At 53.6% G+C, this 22,090-nt stretch overlaps 1 protein-coding gene across 9 annotated transcripts in view; it reads left to right on the forward strand.

The window, feature by feature from the left end:
- The window catches only part of SUGP2 (SURP and G-patch domain containing 2), a 34,747-nt gene extending 19,689 nt beyond the window's left edge, over positions 1 to 15,058 (forward strand). For 6 of the 9 annotated variants that reach the window (XM_087867140.1, XM_087867145.1, XM_087867137.1 and 3 more), the window contains 6 exons: positions 241 to 728; positions 1,782 to 1,893; positions 5,962 to 6,482; positions 8,285 to 8,346; positions 11,307 to 11,443; positions 12,137 to 15,058. In XM_087867140.1, coding sequence (XP_087723266.1) covers positions 241 to 728; positions 1,782 to 1,893; positions 5,962 to 6,482; positions 8,285 to 8,346; positions 11,307 to 11,443; positions 12,137 to 12,257 — 1,441 coding nt within the window. In that variant the 3' untranslated portion in view covers positions 12,258 to 15,058. The remainder of the gene's footprint in view (positions 1 to 240; positions 729 to 1,781; positions 1,894 to 5,961; positions 6,483 to 8,284; positions 8,347 to 11,306; positions 11,444 to 12,136) is intronic. The other 3 variants (XM_087867139.1, XM_087867138.1, XM_087867143.1) reach the window with 3 other exon arrangements.
- The last annotated feature ends 7,032 nt before the right edge of the window (positions 15,059 to 22,090 follow it).

Raw genomic sequence — 22,090 nt, forward strand, 5'->3', positions numbered from 1 at the left:
GCACCTTCATCGCTGGGGATGGTGAAACCCAAGGAGGAACCGACCAGTGCTGGATCAGAGCTCCCGTGGCCCTGCAGTTACTCTGGGCAGGACGGGGACCTGCGTCGTCGGTGGAGCAGAGCCTCTCAGACGGCAGGGGGCTGCCGCTTAGAATGGGTGTGCAGCAGTGTGATTGTAGCAACGATTTGGTACGTGGTGGTGGTCTAACCGAGGTCCTTCTGCGCATGTTTTGTCATACAGGTTCTTGTCTGATGACAGCAGTCTGGAGTACAAATACTACAAACTGAAGCTGGCAGAAGTGCAACGGATGAGCCACACCTTGCCGGGAGCGGATCAAAAGCCGACAGCGGCCGAGTGTGCGGTCCGGGCCATGCTGTATGCTCGGGCGATCCGGAGCCTCAAGAAGAGGCTCCTCCCAGGCCGGCGGCGGGGGCTGCTCCGCACCCAAGGGCTCCGGGGCTGGAAGGTGAGGAGAGCAACCACTGGGACCCAGACCCTCCTCTCCTCGGGCACCAGGCTGAAACACCATGGCCGGCAGGTTCCAGGTTCATTGCAGGGAAAGCTGTCCCAGCCAGATGGAAATGATACTGCCAAGGACTACCCACCTGACCCAGCCGGACCCTCTCCTGGGGACCCCAGCCCAGAAGCCTCGGGCCCATCCCCCAAGCCAGCAGGAGTGGAAGTCTCTGAAGCCCCTCAAACCTCCTCTCCCTGCCCATCTGCTGACGGTGGGTGCTCACTCCCATCCCCCTCTCCTGGGCCCCAGCCTCGACTCTCCAATCTCCAGGCGTCTCTCAGGGTCGGGGGTGGGAGACCTGGGTGGTCTGAGCGGTCTGTGCAGCAGGCAGAAGCAACTGGGACCTGGCCAGGACAGGTGCACATGGAGGCACTCTCCTCTTGTTTCCTAGAGGGGCTGGCCCTTGAGTTCTGTAGGTCTTCCTCCGTCTGGAGGGTAGAGCTGACTCACCGTGCTCCCTTGCAAGGTCCTCCTGCTGGCCACCCGGTTGTGCTGTGGGTGCATGCTTCGGGCTTTGAGTGCCTTGATCCATTTCTCACTCTCTTCTTGCCCCTCTTTACCTTCCGTAGGGCTGCCCTCGTGTCTTCTGCTCCTTCTTTCCCAAGGTCTCGGTTTCCTTCCTCAGGGTTAGCTGACCTGCAGTTTCTTCTGTTTCTCTTGGCCGTTACTTTTTCTCTGTAACAAGCCTGCCCCTGACCAGTACTTCCACTTAGCACTAGGTGGGAATGTAGAGGGGAAAAAAATCTACACAACTGCTACATTCTCCAGCTATTGCTCTGTAACGAGCTATTCTAAACTGTGGCTTCAAATGGGGTATCCGGTGCTCCGAGGCTGCTGAACCGGGCTGGGCCCACACGTCTGTTTGTAGGCGGCAGCTGGTTGTGTGGGGCCATTGACTGAGGTAACAGGGATGTCTGGGCCACATGCTTATCGCCCCTAGCAACCAGCGCAGATTTGTTCACCTGATTGTCAGGTTTGGGCCTCCAGGAGGGTAGCGGAGGTGCTCAAGGCCTCTGAAGCCCAGGTTCCACGCTGATGCCACCTTCTGTCAGCAGAGTCCCAGGGCCAGCCCCAGTTTTGGGGGGAGAGAAGAGAATCTACCTCTGCTGGACGGAGCTGCGGAGTCCCATGGCGAAGGGCAAGGATGCAGTTGAGGGGACACGAGGGGCTGTCTTTATAATTAGGCTCCATAACCACCCCCCCCAAAGTTGAAATTAGAAGCAGCAGCTCAGAACTGACATGTGACAGTCGCTTTGTTTTGTAGTTGACACGAAGACCATGGAGACTGCAGAGAAACTGGCCAGATTTGTTGCTCAGGTGGGACCAGAGATTGAACAGTTCAGCATAGAAAACAGCACCGACAACCCTGACTTGTGGTATGTAGCCGTCGTGCCCTTTGAATTTGAGTGTTTACCCCACGAGTGTCCTGAGAGGCCAAGGGATGGCCCGGCAGACACACTTCTGCCCCAGGAGGCACCCGAGAAGTCATGGCTTCACTTCTGCCAAGCTCAGGGCTGTGAGGGAGGAGCGTCCGCTTAGGGGGTTGGGCGGTGCTACCCTCATCTGGGGCATCAGAAAAAACCTCCCTTGGAGGGAAGTTTAAGCTGTGTTTGAAGGTCACGTGGGCTTTGACCAGGGGAAGAGAGAGGGCACCCAGGTAGAGAGGCTAATAGGTTCCCCAGAACCCGTGCAGAGGCCGAGTGGTGTGGGGTAGGGGGAGGAGGAGGGCAGGGCACTGTCCCTGGTCACACCAGTGCTCCGGGCAGTGATGGATGGGTCCTGGCCCAGCTGCAAGATGCAAGCACTTCCAGGTAACGGTGGCCTGGCATCCTTTTGCCAGGAGGGGGTGCCGTTACCCTTGCCATTCCTCAGATGGGGTGGCCACTCAACGCCACACAGCCTGCAGGTGACAGAACCAGGAGCCTGTTCCGCCCTGTGGGTCGAGGGTGAACCTCCTTCAGGGGGAGACTCCTTGGGAGCCCCGTGTTCGTGGTCCCGAGCCTTAACCCAGGTGGGGTTTCCATGCTGTGTGAATTGTATCCTCCCATTGACTGGGAACTGTGGACCCTTGCCCTGCTTCTACCATGCTGAAGAGCCAGGCCTTAGTCTAATCAAGACTATGGTTGAAAACTACACGTCTCTGAGAGCATTTCTGGCAGCCAGTAGGGACCCAGCGCGCTCTTCCAGCTTGTTGGGGACCTGGAGTAAGTAGGCTGTACACTGGGCGTGCCTTCTGCTTCCTGTGAGACCCAGGCCAGCCTTGTGGAGCACTGATGGCTTCTTGAGGGCTCAGCCCAGTTCTGCCTTTTACAGGCCTGGTGACCTTGGGGCCAGCTGGGCCTAGCACGCCTCAGAGTTGGGCTAGACCTGGTGAAGAGGACAGCTCCGCTAAGGGCAGTCGGGAGCATGTCATCGGTTATGGGTTTTTTGTTGTTTTTTTGTTCCCCAAATGAGAATTCTGCATTATCCTGGGCACCTGGCACTGCCGTGGTTTGGGATTATTCGTCACCGTTTCTGACAGCCTTTTTGAGCAATGTTCCTTAGAAGGTGCTGTCCCTTTCCTCCCCACACAGAGTCCCCCATTGTGCAGCCACATTAGGTGGAGTGATTCACTCTGTCCCCCAGCCCAGGGCTCATAGGGTAGTTTGAGAATGACTGCATCCAACAGCACACGTATTTAATAAAGGTCGAGGTGACTTTGTGTTTCTTTTCTTTAGAAAAATTATACCTCTAACGTGCTCAGTAGTTGTTTGAGTTAATTCCGTTTTTGTGTGTGGTTATGTCATCGATTTGACATATAGTCAGGTTCATTTGTTTCTCCAGAGATTCAATTTTAGGGCTATTTTTTTCTATCCTTTTTAATTTAATTTTAAAAATAAGTTCAACATTTGCATGGTTCTAAAGTAAAAATTTAAAAAGGTAGACTCAGAGAAGTCTCTGAGTGGGAATCCCCTCCACTCATCAACAGGAAACCATTTCTTTCACTTCTAGTGGGTGTGTGCATTTCCCCCTTTGTTATTCTACCATTTCCACCTTTTTTCTTACATGCAACTTGCTGTATGTCATTTGCACCTTGCTTTTTTCGCTTCACAACCTATCCAGAAGTTGCCTGTGCCTGTCCCACCTGTCCTCTCGTTCTCTTGTCCACTATTGTTCTCCACGTGCAACCACACCAGGGTCACATCGGCATTCACGTTGTTCTTACGCCCCATCAGTAGCCTCACGAACAATTTTGTGGAGAGAATCTTCATGTATCTTCCAGAGGGGGACTGTGGGGTCCAAGGTCATTGCAAATGTAATTTTGTTAGATAACGGAAATTCTGCTCCCTGAGGGCCATTCCCAAAGAAGTGTCCAGGGTCCCTGTCCCCACCCCTCACCTTTTGGCATGCCTTAGAGCCAGTAGGATTCATGAGAAATTTCTCATTTCCGCCATGAGATTTTAGTTTCCATATTTTTTAGTGAGTCAAATTGAATATCTTTTCATAAACTTAAGTATCTTTTATTTTCCTGTGAACTGTTCCTTTGTCTCTTAAAAAAAGGTTTGTCCTTTTAAAAAGCTTTGTTGTAAATAGTTTGCATTTTTTAGAATTTTGTGTAAATGCGCTTGTTCTTGCTTTTTGTCTGAGCCCTTTACTCAGCACAGTTACTCGGATTCATCTGTGTTTGGTGCATGTATCCCCAGTTCATTCCTCTTTGCTGCTGAGTGTATCCCACTGTGTGGCTGGGCCAGTTGTTTCCCCGTCACCTGTGGATGGCATTGAGATGCTTTCAGTCTGGGACGATTATAGATAAAGCTGCCGTGAGCAGTTGCGTAGAAGGTCTTTATTTCTTTCCAGTAAATACCAAGGAGAGGAAGGGCTGGCTCCGTGGTGGGTCCAGGGTTAACTCTTGAAGAAACTGCCAAGCTGCCTTTCTAAGTGGTAGCACCATTTCGCATTTTTAGCAGCCTGGAGGAGAGTTCCGGTTCCTCCCCGTCCTCGCCAGCACTGGCTTTGCCTGCGGCAGCTGTCTCACAGTAGCCTCCCAGGGCAGGGAGGCGCTGTTGCACTGTGGTTCTCGTTTCTCCAAGGACTAATGGTGCCGTGTCTTCAGGTGTACTTGGCTGCTTTCCATACTTCAGTGTCCATTTGGATCTTTTGATTTGGTCGTTTCTTTACTTACTAATCAATTTTGAGGGTTCGTTATGCCTTCTTTGTAGGAGTCCTTTATCAGATGTATGATTTGCAGATATTTTCTCCTGGTCTCTGACTTGTTTTCTCATTCTGTAGCTGTCTTTTGGAGGGCTCAGGTTCTTAATCTTTGCCCTTTTTTCTATTGGGTTTTTTGGAGTTTTTCTTTCTCAGTTTTTTTTATAAAGATTTTTATTTTTGGGGTGCCTGACCAGCTCAGTCGGAAGGGCATGCAACTCTTGATCTTGGGGTTATGAGTTCAAGCCCCACATTGGGTGTAGAGATTACTTAAATAAATCGGTTTTTTGTTTGTTTTTTGTGTTTTGTTGTGTGTGGTGGTTTTTGTTTTTGTTTTTGTTTTAAGCAATCTCTACACCTGACTTCATCAGATACCAGTGTTTCTGGCCTTTGTCTTGGTGTTTCTGTCCGTGTGTCCAAGGACTGGTACCGCACTATTGTAACTATAGAGGCTTCATACACCTTGTAATAAATACCTGGTAAGGCCAGAACCCTTCACTGATTTTGTTCAGCGTTCTCCCGGATACCCTTACATATTTACTTACTCCATGAAAGCTAGAATCACGTTCAAATCCAGAAAAAAATGATGCATTTCTTGAGATAGGTTTATGTGTTAATATTTTAATTAGGGAAGAATTGACATCGTTATGAGGTTGAGTTGTTCTAGCCAAGAACAAGGACTTCTTTCCTTGGTTCCAAGTGTATTTTGTGTCTTCGTGCATGATTTCAGTTTCTCACACCAGCCACAGTGCTGAGTCAAGGTGGCTGTAGGACTCTGAGGTTCAGAGAGGCGGTATTGCCACTGCGTTAACTCGGCCTCACTGTAGAATGAAGGGCGGAAGTGACGCGCCTTCCTCTGCCCCGTACCTGGCAGTCACAGTGAGTGCACGGGAGTCCCAGAGTGGCTGGCGACAGACTAGAAGGGGATGAGGAGAGCGCCAGGTTGGATCCTTGGCTGCAGTGTTGGAGCTTTTTCCAGCACATTCCTTGGTCATTCCTGCACACCTTGCTCCTCCACCTCCCTCCCCTGAAAGCAGCGAGGCCCCTTACGTTCCGGCTCCTTTGTTAAATTGCTGCTGCCCCCACCCGCCCCCGTCCCGCTGTGAAGCTGCGCCATCAAGCACAGCTGGTAGGGAGAGGTTGGGTTATTCGTTCCTCGATCCCACGGCAGCTCTGTCAGATCTCTTCTGGACAACTGAGTAAGTATGAACGTTCAGAGGACTCTGATTAACCGGTGTCTTTCATCCTTGCCCCAGGTTTCTCCATGACCAAAATAGTTCAGCCTTCAGATTCTACCGAAAGAAAGTATTTGAACTATGCCCGTCAATTTGTTTTACATCTTCTCCCCCGAACCTCCACGCCGGTGAGAGCGCTGATTCTCAGGAAAGCCCCCTTGATCCCATGGAAGGGGAAGGAGAGTTCGAAGATGAGCTCCCTCAGCACGAGGCTGAGCTGGAAAGCCCAGAGGTGATGCCTGAGGAGGATGAGGAGGACGAGGAGGAGGACGAGGAGGATGAGGAGGGGGGCGAAGAGGCCTCCACTCCTAGAGGGGCCTCCAGGTCAGCGGGAGGGGCTGCCAAGTCTGAGGGCTCTGAGGGCAGACCCCCCACCGATGGCCTCCCGAGCGAGGCAGCTGAAGATGGCCCGGCCGGTGCACCTGCCCTGTCACAGGCTGCCTCGGGGGCCTGCTTCCCCCGGAAGAGGGTCAGCAGCAAGTCCTTGAAGGTCGGCATGATTCCAGCTCCCAAGAGGCTGTGTCTCATCCAGGAGCCCAAAGGTGAGTGCTAGGCCATCATCGTGGCTTCCCTAGCATGGGCTTCTGTTTAGCACCTAAGGAGGAAGCGTGCTGCTCGGTTGTAGACCAGGAAAAGTTGTAGAGACTAGGTCATATCACCTGACTGTGTGGAAGAATTCACTGGCCCTTAGCCCAGGCTTAGCCACAAGATGACCGGCCGGTCCCTGTCACCCTTCCCGCCTCCCTGTCACCCTTCCCACCTCTGATGACACCTGCCAACCTGCATGTTACCTCCCCTAAATCCCTCCAGGGCCAACAGAACATGAGGTTCTTTGGTCTTGTGTCTTTAACCTAAAATAATTGTGGTGGTTTTGCATACCACTCCCAGTGTCCCTGCGGAGCTCACGTAGCCAGCTGGTGCAAGGTCGGTGGCCTGAGCACGCGCTGCCAGGTCAGTCAGCAGGGTGTATTAGCAGCATATATGCGTGGTGTTTCCGTTACTGCTCACAGTCCAGTGGAGGAGCCCTGGCTGTGAAGGGCACGGGCCTTGGTCATCTCGGCTGTTTCCTGCCCGTGACCCTGGGGAGTACCCAGCCTTCTGAGCCCCTGGAAGGCCTAGGGCAGTGATGCCTGCTTAGCGATGATGAGGAAGGAGGACACAGGTGGGGCTGGTCTTGGGCAGTGGTTAGTGGGAGCCCTGTGCTCTGCTGCCTGGGCCATGGAAGGTCATCTCCTGCTCTTCTGTGGGGAGGGTTAAGGTTCTTAAAGTGCCGTTTAACAGCAGTAACACGCGTCCTTTTTAAGGGGACAGTTTGAGGAGTTTTGGCAATTGTAAACAGGCATGAACTCCTCCAGTGTGGTGGAGCTGGAGCCTTTCTCCGGAAATGCCTGTCTCTCTCTGAGGTCCCCTCCCCATTTTCTGGCCTCGTAGTTCTGCCTTTTCTAGACTATCAGTAGGCAGAATGGCATCATGTGCAGCCTTTTGATGGACGAGCCATGGCCCAGGTTATTCCTCGTGTCCCCCACCACTCCAGGTGTCTCCACAAAGCCAGGCCTGGGCTGTGCTTCGTGCCGCCATACCTTCCTGCAGGGTCGTGGCGAACGGCGCCCCATCTTGTCTCACCTGTGTGCTCTACACTGTTGACACTGTCGCACTCACCCCCAGGAGCATCAGTTCAGTTAACGGAACAGTCCTGTGGTTCGCGTTTGGAAACCTTGGTGGTATCACCGATTCCCAGCTGTTCTACCCAGTTCGGACGTCCTTCAGAACTTTCTGCTGACGGTGGCAGCCTCTCCGAATGCCTCATGTCCCTCATGGGGGATAAGTGGAGCTCTTTCTATTTTGGAAGCTCTCAGTTCCTTGGGTGGTTGAGAGAAAAAAGCCCAGCCCTGTTGATCTCTGCTTCATCAAAAATAAGAATATAATGTGATTCAGCACTCTGTATGAGAAGCGTGGTGGTTTTATACCGTATGTGGATTTTAACTCTATCAGTGGAACAGTTGCAGAGACACTAGGAGAGCAGGAGATTGCAAGTGGTTTGTTTGTTGAAACAAAACGTGTTCTTGCAGTCATGGAAAATGATCCATGCATTGAGCCCTTTGTCGTACACATGGGAAGTCATACGTTCACGTAGACTCTTCCCCGTCAAGCAGCCCTCAGTCGGGCCTGCGTGTTCCCGCCTCTGTGTTTGTGGGGCCCGTGATTCCTGAGAGGCGCCCTGGCGAGCTGGTGGCTACCTTCTGTCAGCAGAAGGGCTGTGAGCCTGAACTGCAGCCCTCTCGTCTTCTGAGCAATTTGGAGAAAATATGTGTATGTGTACAGATACGTTTCTTGTGTCTTCCAGTTCATGAACCAGTTCGCATCGCCTACGACAGACCTCGGGGTCGTCCGGTGTCCAAAAAGAAGGTGAGCATGACTGACTTCTCATGCATGACGTAGTCAGTTGGAATTGTCAGAGTTTTAAAGGACGTTGGCTCGTAACTAAGGTATACTCGTACTTCAGACTGGCATAGTATATAAAGCATAACAAGCAGCCTTTTTCTCAGGAATTTTTTGAAACTGTTGTGTTGCCTGAAGCACAAGAGGGTAGTAATTAGTTTATTTAACAAATAGGCGAGGCTTGATGCAGGCCTGTGTTGGTAGAGATGAGCAAAGTAATGTTCTGGCCCTTGAGAAGTTCAGATTTAGCGGACTGTACTAATGGTTAAAGAGCGCTCTGCTAGTGAGCCAAGGCAGTGTGTGGATGGGTGTGTGCACACACGTGCGTTAACTGGCAGACGCCTATGTGCCAGGCCCCGTCTGCCCACTTGATGGCAGCAGCAGGCAGGGCCAACAGTGACAGGAATGTGTGAGACTCTTGTGGCCCGCATGCCGTGGGTGCGGAGAAGCAGGTCGAGGGGAAATGGGGAATAATGTGGGGTTGGGGATGTCATTTATTCAGGGAGGCCTGGGAGAGACCCCAGGGTGGTCTTGTGTCAACAGGTAGCCTTTTGTGGCACCCAGATAGGGGTGGGGAGGTGAGGAAATAAAGGTGGTGAGGCCCCAGGTCATAGGGCCTGTAGACAGATGAGGCTCCTTCTCTGGGGGAGGTCCTCCGGGACCCGTGGTGGTAGTTTGGAGGGAAGACATGGCCGCTGTGGCTACTGTGCTGAGAGCAGCCTGTTGGCGGGGAGGCTGGGAGAGCCAGGGACCGGGAGGGTGAAGATGCCGTCGGTGGGACTTGCCGATGGATTGTGTGTGGAATAGCCAAAGCCCAGAGTCCAGGGCACCTCCACGGTTGTCTTCCCGGGCAGTTAGCAGGATGGAGCTGCCACGGACTGAAATGGCGAGCCCCTGGCGGGTGGGGGGGGGGGGGCGGCAGGTCATCAGGGAGATGGAGTGCACTCCAGACAGCTAGGTGGACATGTGGGGGCAGATAAGGCTGGGCAAAGTCACCTAGGACATATGTGGGGACATCCCAGGTCATTAGAGGTCAGGAAGGTGAGCCAGGAGCCAGGTGAGGTCTCTGCTGGTGTGGGGTGGTGAGGAAAGCCTGTGTGGTAGTGGTAGACACCTGTTTGAGTGCACTGTCGGTCTCAGCGGCCGGAAGAGGTGTTGGTGTAACCCCAGTTACAGCAGGGAGGAGGGACTTTTCTGGGCCTAAAGTTCATGGTCCTAACTGATGTGCCCAGTTTGAATTTGTGCTGGCATCTGGCGGCCCGACTGGTGGTCTGGGTGAGCTGAGGCTCAGCCTGGCCACGTAATCTTGGCATGTAATTCCCGAGTCTCCATTTGTACATCTGTGACATGGGGCAGTCTCGCCTACCCTGTGGTTCAGAGGTGCCTTGCGAGTGAAACTAAGTGCATGTTCACCTGCTGTGCAGCTGTGTCCTGCAAGCTCCAGTCTCTCCGGGGGGTGACTGCAGGCCACGAGCTTCCAGCTTTCTCAAGCTGAGCAGCTTTCCCCAAGGGGTGCGGATCTGCCCTTTGGGGACCTGTGGCCCGCCTCTCCCTTGCCTTCCCACCCTCTTCCCCTCCCACACTTCCTGCTCAGACCCTCGGACCCTCACCATTACCCCCAGCATCAGCTGCCTTGATCAGGATGGAGGAGCCCTCTCCCCAGAAGTACACGCAGCCTTCTCAGCCTACCCAGGCTGTCCTCAGTGTTTAGTAAATGTCTTTTAAAAATAGGCTCAGGTGGTAGGGACAGTGGGTACTTATGAATATTCATGAGTTAAGTGGAAAGATTTTCTTTTTTTAAGATTTTATTTATTTATTTGGCAGAGAGAGCACGCGCGCATAAGCAGGGGAAGCAGCAGGCAGAGGGAGAGGGAGAAGCAGGCTCCCTGTGGAGCAGAGAGCCCAATGTGGGGCTCAGTCGCAGAACCCTAGGGTCCTGACCTGAGCTGAAGGCAGACGCTTCACTGAGCCACCCAGGCAGCCCATAAATGGAAATATTTTCTGCTCTCACTGGGCAGGCTCTTTCTCCAGAGGCTCCCTGGGCCTTTTAACCTCTGTTCACACAGCCGGCTCTGGAGCCCACATCTTCTCCAGGGCTTCTTGCTCCTCTACCTGTAGAGTCTTTCTCAAGCCGCATTCTTCCCAGCTGTACCGCCTCTCAGCGAGGTCTGCTTTGTGCTAGACATGGACCCCAGAGTCCCAGTAAAACCCAGTCTCTGCCCTTGGGGAGCTCCCAGACCTCGGAAGGAGCAGCTGGGCAGACAGACAAATCATTCAGGTTTGTTGAGCAATGTCTAAGGGTGGCCAGAGAGGCTTCCAGGATGGGGTCACTACTCAGAGTTCTAGAAGTCCACAGAGAGTATTCAGAATGGAGTGGGGGAGTAGGGAGGACCCTGCGAGACAGTTTTCCACACAGTCTCTCTCTACAGTAGGTTCATGGCCTGTTCAGCCCCCTTCTGCCTCACCCCTGCGTCAGCCTTGCCTCCCTTCTGACTCTTGCACACTAGGGGCCTTCCTGCCTCAAGCCTGTGCCCTGGTTACCCCCAGCCTGGGGGGTACTTTCTGGTCATCACAGGTCACCACCGCTTAGGGCTCTTCCTGCTAACCCCTTGGCCCCAGGAACCCCCAGCTCCTCCTGGGGTTTTCCTCATAGTTTTAGCACCACAGTGGGTGCAGTCACACTGGGGCCTGAGAGGCTGGTCTGGCTTGGTTCTGTGGGGCATCTCTTGACTCCCCACTTTTAGAAGCTCCAACCCACCCAGGGAATGTTGGGAACTGGGAAACGGCCCATGACTTCATCCCAGTGTCTGGAATTAGAGACAGTTGGGGGGGGGGGGGATGCTGGAACGTGTCAGGTGCAGCATGGGCAGAGCCTTGCTCTGGGAGCTTTGCTGCAGACCACTTGCCATACTCTTCTCTCTCCTCAGAAACCCAAGGACTTTGACTTCGCCCAGCAGAAGCTGACTGACAAGAACCTGGGATTCCAGATGCTGCAGAAGATGGGCTGGAAGGAGGGCCACGGCCTGGGCTCCTGTGGGAAGGGCATCAGGGAGCCCGTCAGCGTGTACGCAGCAGGCGCTTGGGGCCAGGGGTGGGGATGGACAGCGTGCTTGGGGAGAAGTGTGCTTTGGGATTCTGGTCCTGAGTTCTTTAATTTGCCGCCTGATTTCTTGGCTCCCCTCATGGTAAACATGGCTTAAAGCTGGCAGGGTTTTTTTCCCTGACAAAGGGAGTCTTGAGATGAGGGGAGAAGCAGATCATTTATATATGCAGGTGTGCGTACAGGCTCCTTGCTGCACTGGCACAGACGGTTTAGATGGCTTCTTGGCCCCTGGCATTTTAGACACATTTCCTTACTGTCATCAAAGCTGAATGGTAATTCCAGGTAGTTAGGATAAAAACCACTTTCCCTTTTCCGGGAACCCATAAGCCAGCTAGGCAGGGTGGGAGAGCACAGCCCAGAGTTTGTTAGGCCCCGTTAACATCCAGCAGGCATTTCATTTAAACTGAGCTTCCCACCTGCTGGGGGAGGCTTTCTGCTGTGATCGGGCTTCTGAGCACGCGCCTCAGAAAGTCCGCACACCTGCGCAGGTGAGTACCCCTTGTTCCGCGCTGTGAATCGTGTCTTCACTTTCCCTCTCCTTTGTTCCTGTTGTGTGTCCCACGTGCCTCCGTCCCACGCTGCTTGTGCCGTGTCCAGTCCCCTGGTGGCCGGGCTCGGTGCCCGGGTGCGGCTAACTCTCCGTTTTGCTCCTAGGGGAACTGCGTCGGAAGGGGAGGGGTTAGGTGCGGACGGGCAGGAGCGCAAGGAAGACACATTTGACGTGTTCCGTCAGAGGATGATGCAGATGTACAGACACAAACGGGCCAACAAATAGGTATGTGTGGGAGCCGGCGCGTGCGGCGTTCTGCCTAAGCTGACGTACTGGTGCGGAGAGACGGTTTCTCCAGAGAAATCGGAGTTCCCCCTTCCCCAGACACCAAACTTGAAACCGTGCGCGCGCGCGCACACACACACACACACGAGAAAATTCTCTGAGGGTAACAAGGAGTGTTTGGATGTGGATGTGCCCCACCCCTCGCCTTCCAGGTTTGGTTGAAGGAGCGAGCCCCGCGCTCGCAAGCGTGCAGCCCGACAGCAGGCATTGGTGCAGGGCTCCTGGGCTCAACGGCACATGGCCGTCCTGGGGAGAGGCTGCCCGGGAGTGGCCTGGTGCCCCTCGAGGGTGAGGGCGATCTGGAAGCCGGCACTGCACAGGCCAGCTGCTTTGCCACATCCCTTTTCTGAACGTCTTCAAGTCCTTTTCCTTCTCAAGGGCCTTGGGCCTATATAAACATCCCCTTCTTTCTCCTCTCTTTGTAGCTGCCTTCCCCACCTGTAATTTCCAATTCAGTGTTGAACAAAACCATTCTCTCCCTGAATAGATGAAACCATTGGTGAGAAAAATAAGGCTCGAAGCAGCAATTACTCTTAAAGCACCACCTCTGCCCCGGATCTGCCCTGGAGCCAGTGCCCAAGTAGGTTTGGTGTGTTCTAGAGAGACGAGCGTCTCTGCAGCTCTGGTGTGGAGGTTCCGCTGGCTTTTCTTCTTCTCAAAGGAAAAAAGAATGCACCATTTCTGGTCTGCTTTTGCCCTTCCGCCCTCTTCTGAATGCTTGTGGCAGCCAGTCTCCTGCGTGTCTTTCCTGGTTCCTCCTTGGAAGGTGACGCTGCCCTTGGAAGCCCCGGTGCCCTATTCGTGCTCAGGAACCAGCTCTAGTCGGGTCTCCCATCCCAGGGAACCTCGCTCTCAGAGGTACTCTCTTAGCACACTTGATGCCAGAATGATGACAGACGGCGGCTTTTCATTGCTTCCAGGCTGTGAATAGGGGCTGTGATTCGGTATTAGCGGAGTCCGCCCTGGTACACAGCCTGCGGGTTAGAGCACGGGCATTCTTTGAACAAGATACTTGATTCCACGAACGTGTTATTTACGGAGCCTCGGCTCTTAAATGCCTCCCAAGAGACGTAATGGAAGTTTAGTGACAGGATAATAGAGCTGTATTTGGTGGGGAGTAATCATTACGTTGATGAAACTTCCCTCAAATTCACATGTCTCCCTAGAATCCACAAGCTGCAGTTTGCTTTTTTAAAAACCACATATGGAGTCTCTTCTACCAAGGGGTGGGACTGTAAACTCTTCAAGAGGCTTCATTTCTGGCTTGCGCGGCATGGTGAAGAATTGTGTTATCAGGGCCTTTGTACAGAACAGAAAGCGTCCTCTTGGGGCGGGCTCGCAGCTGCTTGCTATTTCTAGGCGCGTGATGGCTGCCCTTCCATCTTCTCCCGGCGCGCTCTCCTTGCAGCTACGTGCGAAGTTCTCAGGCTGTGGGGATCTCAGGCCTTTCTCGTAAAGCAGCAGTGTGGAAGTTTTAAATACGTGCTCAGATCTGGGAACCTTGGCATCCTGCTGACACTGCAAGCTGGTGAGGGGAGGGAGAACGGGGCAGGGGGTGCACAGCAGTGAGTTACCCTGTTGGACAGTCTTCCCTTTCTTAAAGCCACAGGCCCCAACTATTGTCCCAGGCTCCTCGGGCTCCGTCTTGTGGGGCCCACACCCACCGTCACAGGCCTGTGCTGTGTCTCTTCATGTCAGGCGGAGCCTCCAGACTCTCCTTGCTTCTGGTTGCTCCTGTTGGTGTGGGCAGCCGGCAGATCTTTATGGCCAGCAAGACCGTGGAGGTGCCTCAGCAAAGGAAGCAGCCTGCAGGGGTGGTGTGGTATAGGGGAACCACAGCTGTAGGGGTTCCTCTCCTTTCTCTCCTAATCCTTCCAGTAGCTTTCCTTGTTGGCCATGGGTTGAGCACATGGATGGAACTCTGAGAACAGGGCCTTGGTCCTCTCGGGCCTTTCAGAGTGCCCATTGGCCCTGAGCAAGACGTGCACGCCCCAAATATGTTCTCGCTCTTTCCCTGCAGCATAGATAGCTCTGACCATCATATTCACTTTGTGCTAGTATATTCGCTCTTGGCTCTCTCTGCTTTTGTCTGTAAGTAAAATGCTTTAGGAATTCCCAGGGTATAAGTCCTGTCCCCGCAGCCTCCTGCCACTCTTCCTTCTGGGGACATCCCACTTTGAGCTGACCCTGGGAGCCTTTGGCAAACGTCAAAGGAAACACCTCCTTCTTGATCCTGGAAAGTCCTCTGAGCACTCAGGTGATGCTTTTCCTATGGGGTTGGCGACATGGGAGCCGGGGCGGAGCCTGGTGGTGCGTCCTCATGCCGGCTGTTGGCTAAGGACCAGGGCGCACAGCCCTCTGTGCTCGCCCTTGCTGTCTCTGGCAAAGGCTGACCGCAGGGAGTGTGCGTGCGAGCGCGATGTGCGGTTGCATAGCCTTGTCGAAGTCACAGTGTCTTTTCTGTCATTCTAGTTCCAGGGTCTCTTCCATGAGGACGACAGGCATCCGGAAAGTGCTAACTCACCACTTTGGGTGCTTACTGTCTCTGGCTTGTTTCCATCACTGGAAATCATATAGAGAATTTTAGCGTTTTTGGTCCTTGGTAAAACCTAGAAGACATTTGTGATGTTACAAAATGGAAGTTTTTGGGTTTTTTTTTCTTTTTCTTTTTTTTTTTAATCTAAGAAGTTGTGAATGTTGTTAATCATTTAGCAGTTGCAATAAATGTAGAGGAAACCCAGTTTTCCATGGTCTCTGTTGATGTGTTTTGAAAATGTGGTGGGTTGGGGACCACGTGACAGATGTTGGGGTACCTCCAGGGAACCAGGTTGGACACACTGCAGCCTTCCAGTGTGCCCTCTGCCCGCCAGGCCTCTCTGCCTGCTCGCCCCAGCCAGGGGGCCTGTTTAGTTGCTGGGAAAGCCTGGAGGTGCCAGAGAACAGGTAGGAACCAGTGCCAACCACGGGGGTGGGGGTGGGGGGGGGATATACCCCCTTCTGACTGGGGGGTTACTGCTGGGTATGAAAACCCACCTTTGAGAGCGTCGGGGACACCTGCCTTACTGCTGATGGCTCACCTGCCCCCCCTCAAGGGTTGACCCGCTCCCAGGGTCGGGGCTCCAGCTGTCAAGCGTTAAACACAGGGCCACCCAGGCCTCTCCCTGACTGAAGAGGCCTGCCTGTGGGGCATCTTCACAGCTCCCTGCTATTCCCATGTGCTGCCCCCCTCCGCGTCTGATTTCCTCCACCGACAGCTGGCCCTGTGGGGAAGGGGTGAGGGCAAGGGCTACCGCAGGCACGTACCAGGCCTGCAGGGGCTTCCACCTGAGGGCACAGTGGTAACGAGGCGCCAGGCTGCTGTTGGACCCAGGGCAGAGGGGGCCCAGGAAGGGTTTCGGGAGTCTGTTGGCCAGTTAGGGGCAGATGAAGCTGGGCCCCGTAGGAGCTAATGTGGGAACCCAGGCCTCCCTTCTCCCTGCTGTGTCCTGGAGGCCGCTCAGGAGTGGCAGGGATCCATCTGACCATGACGGGAGCCGTTGCCAGTCGGGCACCTCCTTCCCTTGCCTTCACTTCATGAGAGCCCGAGAGGGCGGTGTGCGACTGCGGGCTTCAGCGCCCGCCCTGAGAAAGTCACTCAGGACCCGCAGCGGCCCACCTCATCTCCCATCCCTTCTCAGGAGACTGGAGGTAGGGGGTGAGCAGAATGGCTCGCCAGCAGCTGCCCCTAACTGGCCGACACCTTTTGTCACCTCCCTGGGCTGATGAAGGTCGCTTAGATGAGGACACATGGAGTAAGAGTCTCCGGCCGGGGCACCCATCTAGGCTTTGACCTCGGGTTTTGTTTCTGCTCTGCGATCTGGGGAAGATTTCTTCTAGTTCGGCAGGTAAGGTTTCCTCTGCTCTCTTGTTTAGCGCTAACTGGGACTGAAATACGCCTTTCTCTGCCTGGAGGGCCCCTCCCCTTTCCTTCTTCTCCCCGGCATCCTTTCCTGGAAGCCTGGATTCTCCCAGGGCCCTGAGAAACAGAAGGCGCGCTGGACACTGAAAGCAGCTTGTGGTTTAAAACGAGCTTTCGCTGTGCGTGGTCGCAAGTAGCCGTACGTAACGATGCGAAATCCGTGCAAACATGCACGTTCAACCAACACGTGTACACTTTCTTTGTAAAAGATGAACGCAGGTGTGGGCAGAGTGAAGCACAGAAGTTGCCCCTCCCCACTCCCACATAAAAATGAAGTATAAAATAATATCGGATCAAAACTTCTTAAAATAAGATACCAGATATGCTGCCTGGAGACTCATGTCCTCATGCGACTGGGGGGCTCCACGTTTCTTCACGGGAGTAAAACTTTCTAGTACTGTTTGTGAGTAAGTAACACCTGGCCAAAATCAAAAGATACAGAAGTGTGTTCTGTGGAAAAATGTCTCCCTGACCCTCAGCACTCAGGTCCCATATGTGTAGACAGTTGTGTATTCGGGCATATTTTAGGTATAACCGTTCTTTAAAATGCAAATTCTGCACATTCTCATCTGCCTATTGCTTTTTTTTCACTTCAGAATGTTCCCCAGAGGGGCGGCTGGGTGGCTCAGTCTGTTAAGCGTCTGCCTTCAGCTCAGGTCATGATCCTGGGGTCCTAGGATCGAGTCCCGCATTGGGCTCCCTGCCAGTGGGGAGCCTGCTTCTCCCTCTGCCTGCCACTCCCCCTGCTTGTGTTCTCTCTCTCTCTGACAAATAAATAAAATCCTTAAAAAAATTTTTTTTAAATTTTTTTCCCCAGAGAATTTACATATGTATGTAATGGGCTATTTAAGTTCCCCGCCAAGAGGCATTTGAGTTGTTCCCAAGCCTTGGCTCCTACATCCCATTTATCTGTGGATAAAGCCCTAGAAAATGGCATTTCTGGGACCACGGCGAGCTCCTGGAATCTCCCCACCTCACTGCCTCCCTCCACAACATTATTGTGCCATGCGATTTTTGGTGTGACCCTGTTAGCACCCCAGTTTTCCCCAGTTTTGCCTGCCTGTCCAGGATGTGGGGGGCTGCGGTCCCTGGAAGAGGCAGGCTCTGCCCTGGAGGTGGACTGTAACACAGAGCATGGGCCCTGACCCCTCCAGACCCTGTCCCCATGCTCTGCTCCAGATGCGACCCAGCTGCCACCCCTTTCTGCTTCCTCCAGATTCCCCCCACTCTGAGCCCCCCAACCTTGACCTTCCTGCAGGTGACCTTGTTTGTCCCTCCAGGTCTTGATGTCCCCTTCTGTCCAGTGACTGCCTGGTGTCCACCCACGGGGGTGAGTCTTGAAGGCCAGAGATGGGCCGGCAGGGAGGAGGCCACAGCCAACCCTCCCCACCCCTGGTGAGCAGTAGGACTTTCTGAACCTTGGTTTCCTTCCAGGGAGATGAGGCCTTGGGCTTGCGGAGTTCAAAGCAGTAATCCAGGACTGTTCACGGAGAGAGGGTTTAGAGGGTCTGGTCCTCATTTTAAGGCTGTGTCGCCTCCTGGGAAGCGACCTTGTGCAGGAGGATCCCCAAGCCTAGTCACGGTGCACCCAGGCCCCGCTCCCCTGCCAGCTGGAGGGCGGGGTCACACCCCCAAATTAACCCCCTTCCATAGAGGAGGGGTTGAGGCCTAGGGTCAGACAGAAAGGGGTAAATTGTGCAACTCCCGTGTGTTTGGGGGATGGAGAGTCAGTTGCGGGGGGGGGGGGTGACAGTGCTGGAGCTGGAGCCAGATTCCTGCCCAGCTACCGCTCTGCTAGCTGTTGTACACATGGGGAAACTGAGGCCTAGAAAGAGGAAGAGGCTGGCTGCCGGCTTTCAAAGCCTTCGAAGTCTCCACACCTGCTCCAGCCTCAGTTTCCCCATCTGGGTGGGACTGGCACCGTGTTGCAACAGGCAGCAACCTTTCTAGCCAGTGGTTGGGACTTAACAACTTAGCCCCAGAGTCGGGTATCAGTTCCTACTTATGAACGTCAAGTACGGAGGAGGCTCGTAAGCCACCCAGCTGGCCAACAATGGGGGTGACGCTTCACCCTGCCCCTGGTCCCCACCATGCCTGTGGGACCTCCATTCAACCTCCAAGGCCCACTTGCCACCCTGCTCTCTCCAGACAGAGGCCTGGCTGCCCCTCTGGCTTCCGCAGGCTTGTCCCTGACCCCCTGAGCTAAGGTCCCCCGGCTCTGTCGCACCCGGGCTGGGGCCTCCTCCACAGGGGACTGCATCGAAGAAGTGTTCAATGAAAGGACAGTGAAGAAGTGAACTGTGTACAACGTCTAAAGTCCCATCCTTAGTTGGGACCCGCCTTGGGACAGACAGGTAGACTCTAGTCGCGTCTCAGCTTGTCGGGGGGGGGGGGGAGTGTAACGGGCGACCTTGCGCAAGCTCCATGCCCTCTAGGGACTCCATTTCCTGCATCCGTAACATTGGAGAATGAGGTGTGTGCTAGAGGGGTCAAGGGCGCCCCGTTAAGTGGAAACCCACTTTACAGTATTTACATCACCATTTTATTGGACTATATAGAAATAGAAATACAAACTCAAATCTGTAAATGCGTGGTCACGAATTCTGGAAAACTCCACACCCACCTATTAACAGATGTTCCTCTGGGAAGCGGGCTGGGTCGTGGGTGGAGTTTTCACTATTTACTGCATACATTTCTGTGTGGTTTGGTGTCTTTGCTTGTATCATTTTAGAATGACAGAAAATTAAGTGTCTATGAAAATGTGGACGATAAACTCAGCCTTGGATTTGCTTTGAGAGTCAAAGGATATCACAGGCATCAACTTCAGAGCCCACAGCACGGACTGTATACTGTGACAAATCTGAGAGTGGCTGGTCCCCATGGAGTCTAATCCTCGCATCCAGCAGAAGCTGGTCCATTTCTCAATGGAGAAACTGAGGCCCTGGACAGTCTGACTCCAGACCCACACTCAACGCCAGGATTTCCGCTTGGTCTTACCTGGCTTTGAAGCTCCCCACAGACACACACACACGTGTGCACACATGCACAGCTACGTAGGCACACGTGCATGCACATACCCAAAGACACACGTGTGCTTGTGCGAGCTCAAGGACGTGCACGTATGCAGACGCGGAGAGACGTGCACACAGGCACATGCGTAGACGCTGTTTCTGTTTCCCACCAAGCACACGCCCAGGGGGTTGGGAACTTGTACCTTCCCAGGAATCTCAGCTCCGCTCTGCATCTGGCCCCAGCCACTTCCTCAGACCCCAGGAGGGGCCCTCGCGAGCTGAGCTTTGCTTTGCTCCAGTTTTCTCCAGAGATTTCTCGGGTCAGACTTGGGGGAGTGCCACCCCCCCCACCCCCCACCCCTGGTTCCTGGAGTTCCTAGTCTGGTTGTGAGCCGTGAGGTTTCTTTCGCCTTCGAGATTTCAACATCCACGTGTCGGTGACTTGCTTTTTTGCCCAGAGGCGGCTCAGAGCAAAGCGGAACTTGAGGTTTGGAATACTCTGTCTTAACATGTCCTCACCGTACTGTGACCTGCGGCGAGGGACCCGCCTCTCTGAGCCTGCGTCTCCTCGTTTGTAAAATGGGAAAGTAGTAGGATCTCTGCCAGGGGGCTCTGAGAACCTAGGGCAGGACACTGCGCCGCTCACAGATGTTAGCGGCACGGGATGACTGTCCTAAGTCACTGTGGCCCTGTCACTGAGGTTTACCATCGGCTCGCTCCTCCTGCTACAGATGAAGGGCCCAAGCCTCTACCTAAACCCTGTGATGTGGTGGAAGGGCCACAAGGGGGGACCTTGGAAAATTCCCTTCACCCGTTAGTGCCTCAGTTTCTTCATTCGTAGAATAAGGATATTCCTCCCATCCTGGAGCATCAGCCGAGAAGAGTTTCCGTGTAAGGGAATCAGAGGACAGCGATGCAGGCAGCCAGTAAATGCCCAAGAAGCAGCACCCGCCCGCTGACTGCAAGCCCAGCTAAATGTTAGAACTGCTAACACCCAGCACTTGCCTGTGCTGGCGAGGACGACGCCCCCCACCCCCCCGCCCGCTGGCTTCCGTGGGTATCACCCCAACTTTTTGGTTTCTAATTCATGTAAACATAAAATTAACCACTTTAAAGGGAACAATTCAGTGGCGGGTAGTACATTCCCCATGTTGTGCAACCAGCAGCTCTGTCCAGTTCCAGAACATTCCCATCACCCCAAAAGGACACCATGTGCGCATGAGCCGTCACTCCCTATTTCTCCTAACCTCTCCAGCCCCTGGCAACCACTAATCTCCCTCCTAAATCTATGGGTTTGCCTGTTCTGGACATTTCATATAGATAGAATCACATACCATGTGGGTTTTGTGTGTCTGGCTTCTTGGAGCATAATGTTTTCAAGGTTCATCCACGTTGTAGCGTGTGTCCGAGCTTCATTCCTTTCTGTAGCTGAATAAGGTGCCACTGCAGCCACTGCACAATGGACCACATTTGGTTTATCCACTCATCCACTGATGGACGTGTGGGCGGTTTCTACCTTCTGGCGATTGTGAACAGAGCAGCTGTGAACATGGTGCACAAGGATTTGTGTGAACATCTGTTTTCACTTCTTTGGGGTCTATACCTAGGAGTGGAATTGCTGGATCGTGGGGTACCTCTGTGTTTTGAGGAAGTGCCAAGCTGTTTTCCACAGGGGTTCTGCCCTCCTCCAGCCTTTTGGCCAACCCATCTGAGCCGGTGTCTTTAAAAGCCTTGTTCCTCTCCCTCACAAAGGGCAAACCCACTGAGGTCAAGCCAGGGGGTGCGGCCTATCCACAGATCTTCCAGGAGGCTTGCTTGGGCTGGCGGAATCCTAGGGACAGAGCAAATAGAGGGAAGGAAGGGAAAAATTAAGGGAACTTCAGATGCGAAATGTGATAGAGCGTTTAACCGAGAGCAGTTAGATCCTAGGAGATAAAATCCCATTACCAAGTGTGATGTGATTTTTGTAGAAATTTTGTACAATGTGGACAGATTCCCCCATAGACAACGAGGCTCGGCTGTGTTTGAGCAGCAGGAAGACAAGACTGGGTTTCTAACCTGGGGAAATGGGTGAGGGCGGGGCAGGGGCTCTTCCTGCCCCCCCCCACACTCCCCCACCCCCACTCCTCCCCTCTGCACACCCCCTCCCCCACCTCCCCCTCCACGTGCCTGTCGCACCACGAATGCACGCCTGTGCAGTTTGGAAAGAAAATCCATTGAAGAATATTCAAAGGAAGTAAAAATTGCTGCCAGCAATTGTGGGTCTTTGTTTTGGAGACAGCTGTGCTTTTCTGAGGAAAACAGCACCAGATTTGAATGGAGACAGTCTCTTTCCATGTCAACTGGGGGATAAAGCGTCGCTTCCTTTTAGGACCTCCATCTGTAGGCTGCCATGAAAGTCGCTCCAGCTTCTCCCTGGCAGAGTCTGTCAGTTGCCTTCCTTCATCTATCTGTTGATTCATTCATTCATTCATTCATTCATTCATTCATTCATTTGCCACGCATTTGAGGAACACCTAACTGGTGGAACTTTCCACCTAACTTCTAAAACCACAATGAAATGACCAGCTGCAGTCAGTGATTTGAAGGAAACATCCAAGGTACAAAGAAAGGGTAGTCATGGGGCCCAGTCTGGGAGGGGACACGTCATGAGAGATCTGAAGGATAAATAAGGTCATGCAGGGCAGAGGGAATGGCATGTGCAAAGGCCCTGAGGTACAAATGAGCCTGCTGTGGGAAGAGGAGGGAGAGGAAGGAGGGAGTCAAGATTTGGGGGGTTTGGGGGTGAGAGATAAGTCTATGTT

This window comes from Ursus americanus, chromosome 14 (genome assembly GCF_024610735.1).
Source record: "Ursus americanus isolate L20-20 chromosome 14, mUrsAme1.1.p, whole genome shotgun sequence".
Taxonomy (NCBI): domain Eukaryota; kingdom Metazoa; phylum Chordata; class Mammalia; order Carnivora; family Ursidae; genus Ursus; species Ursus americanus.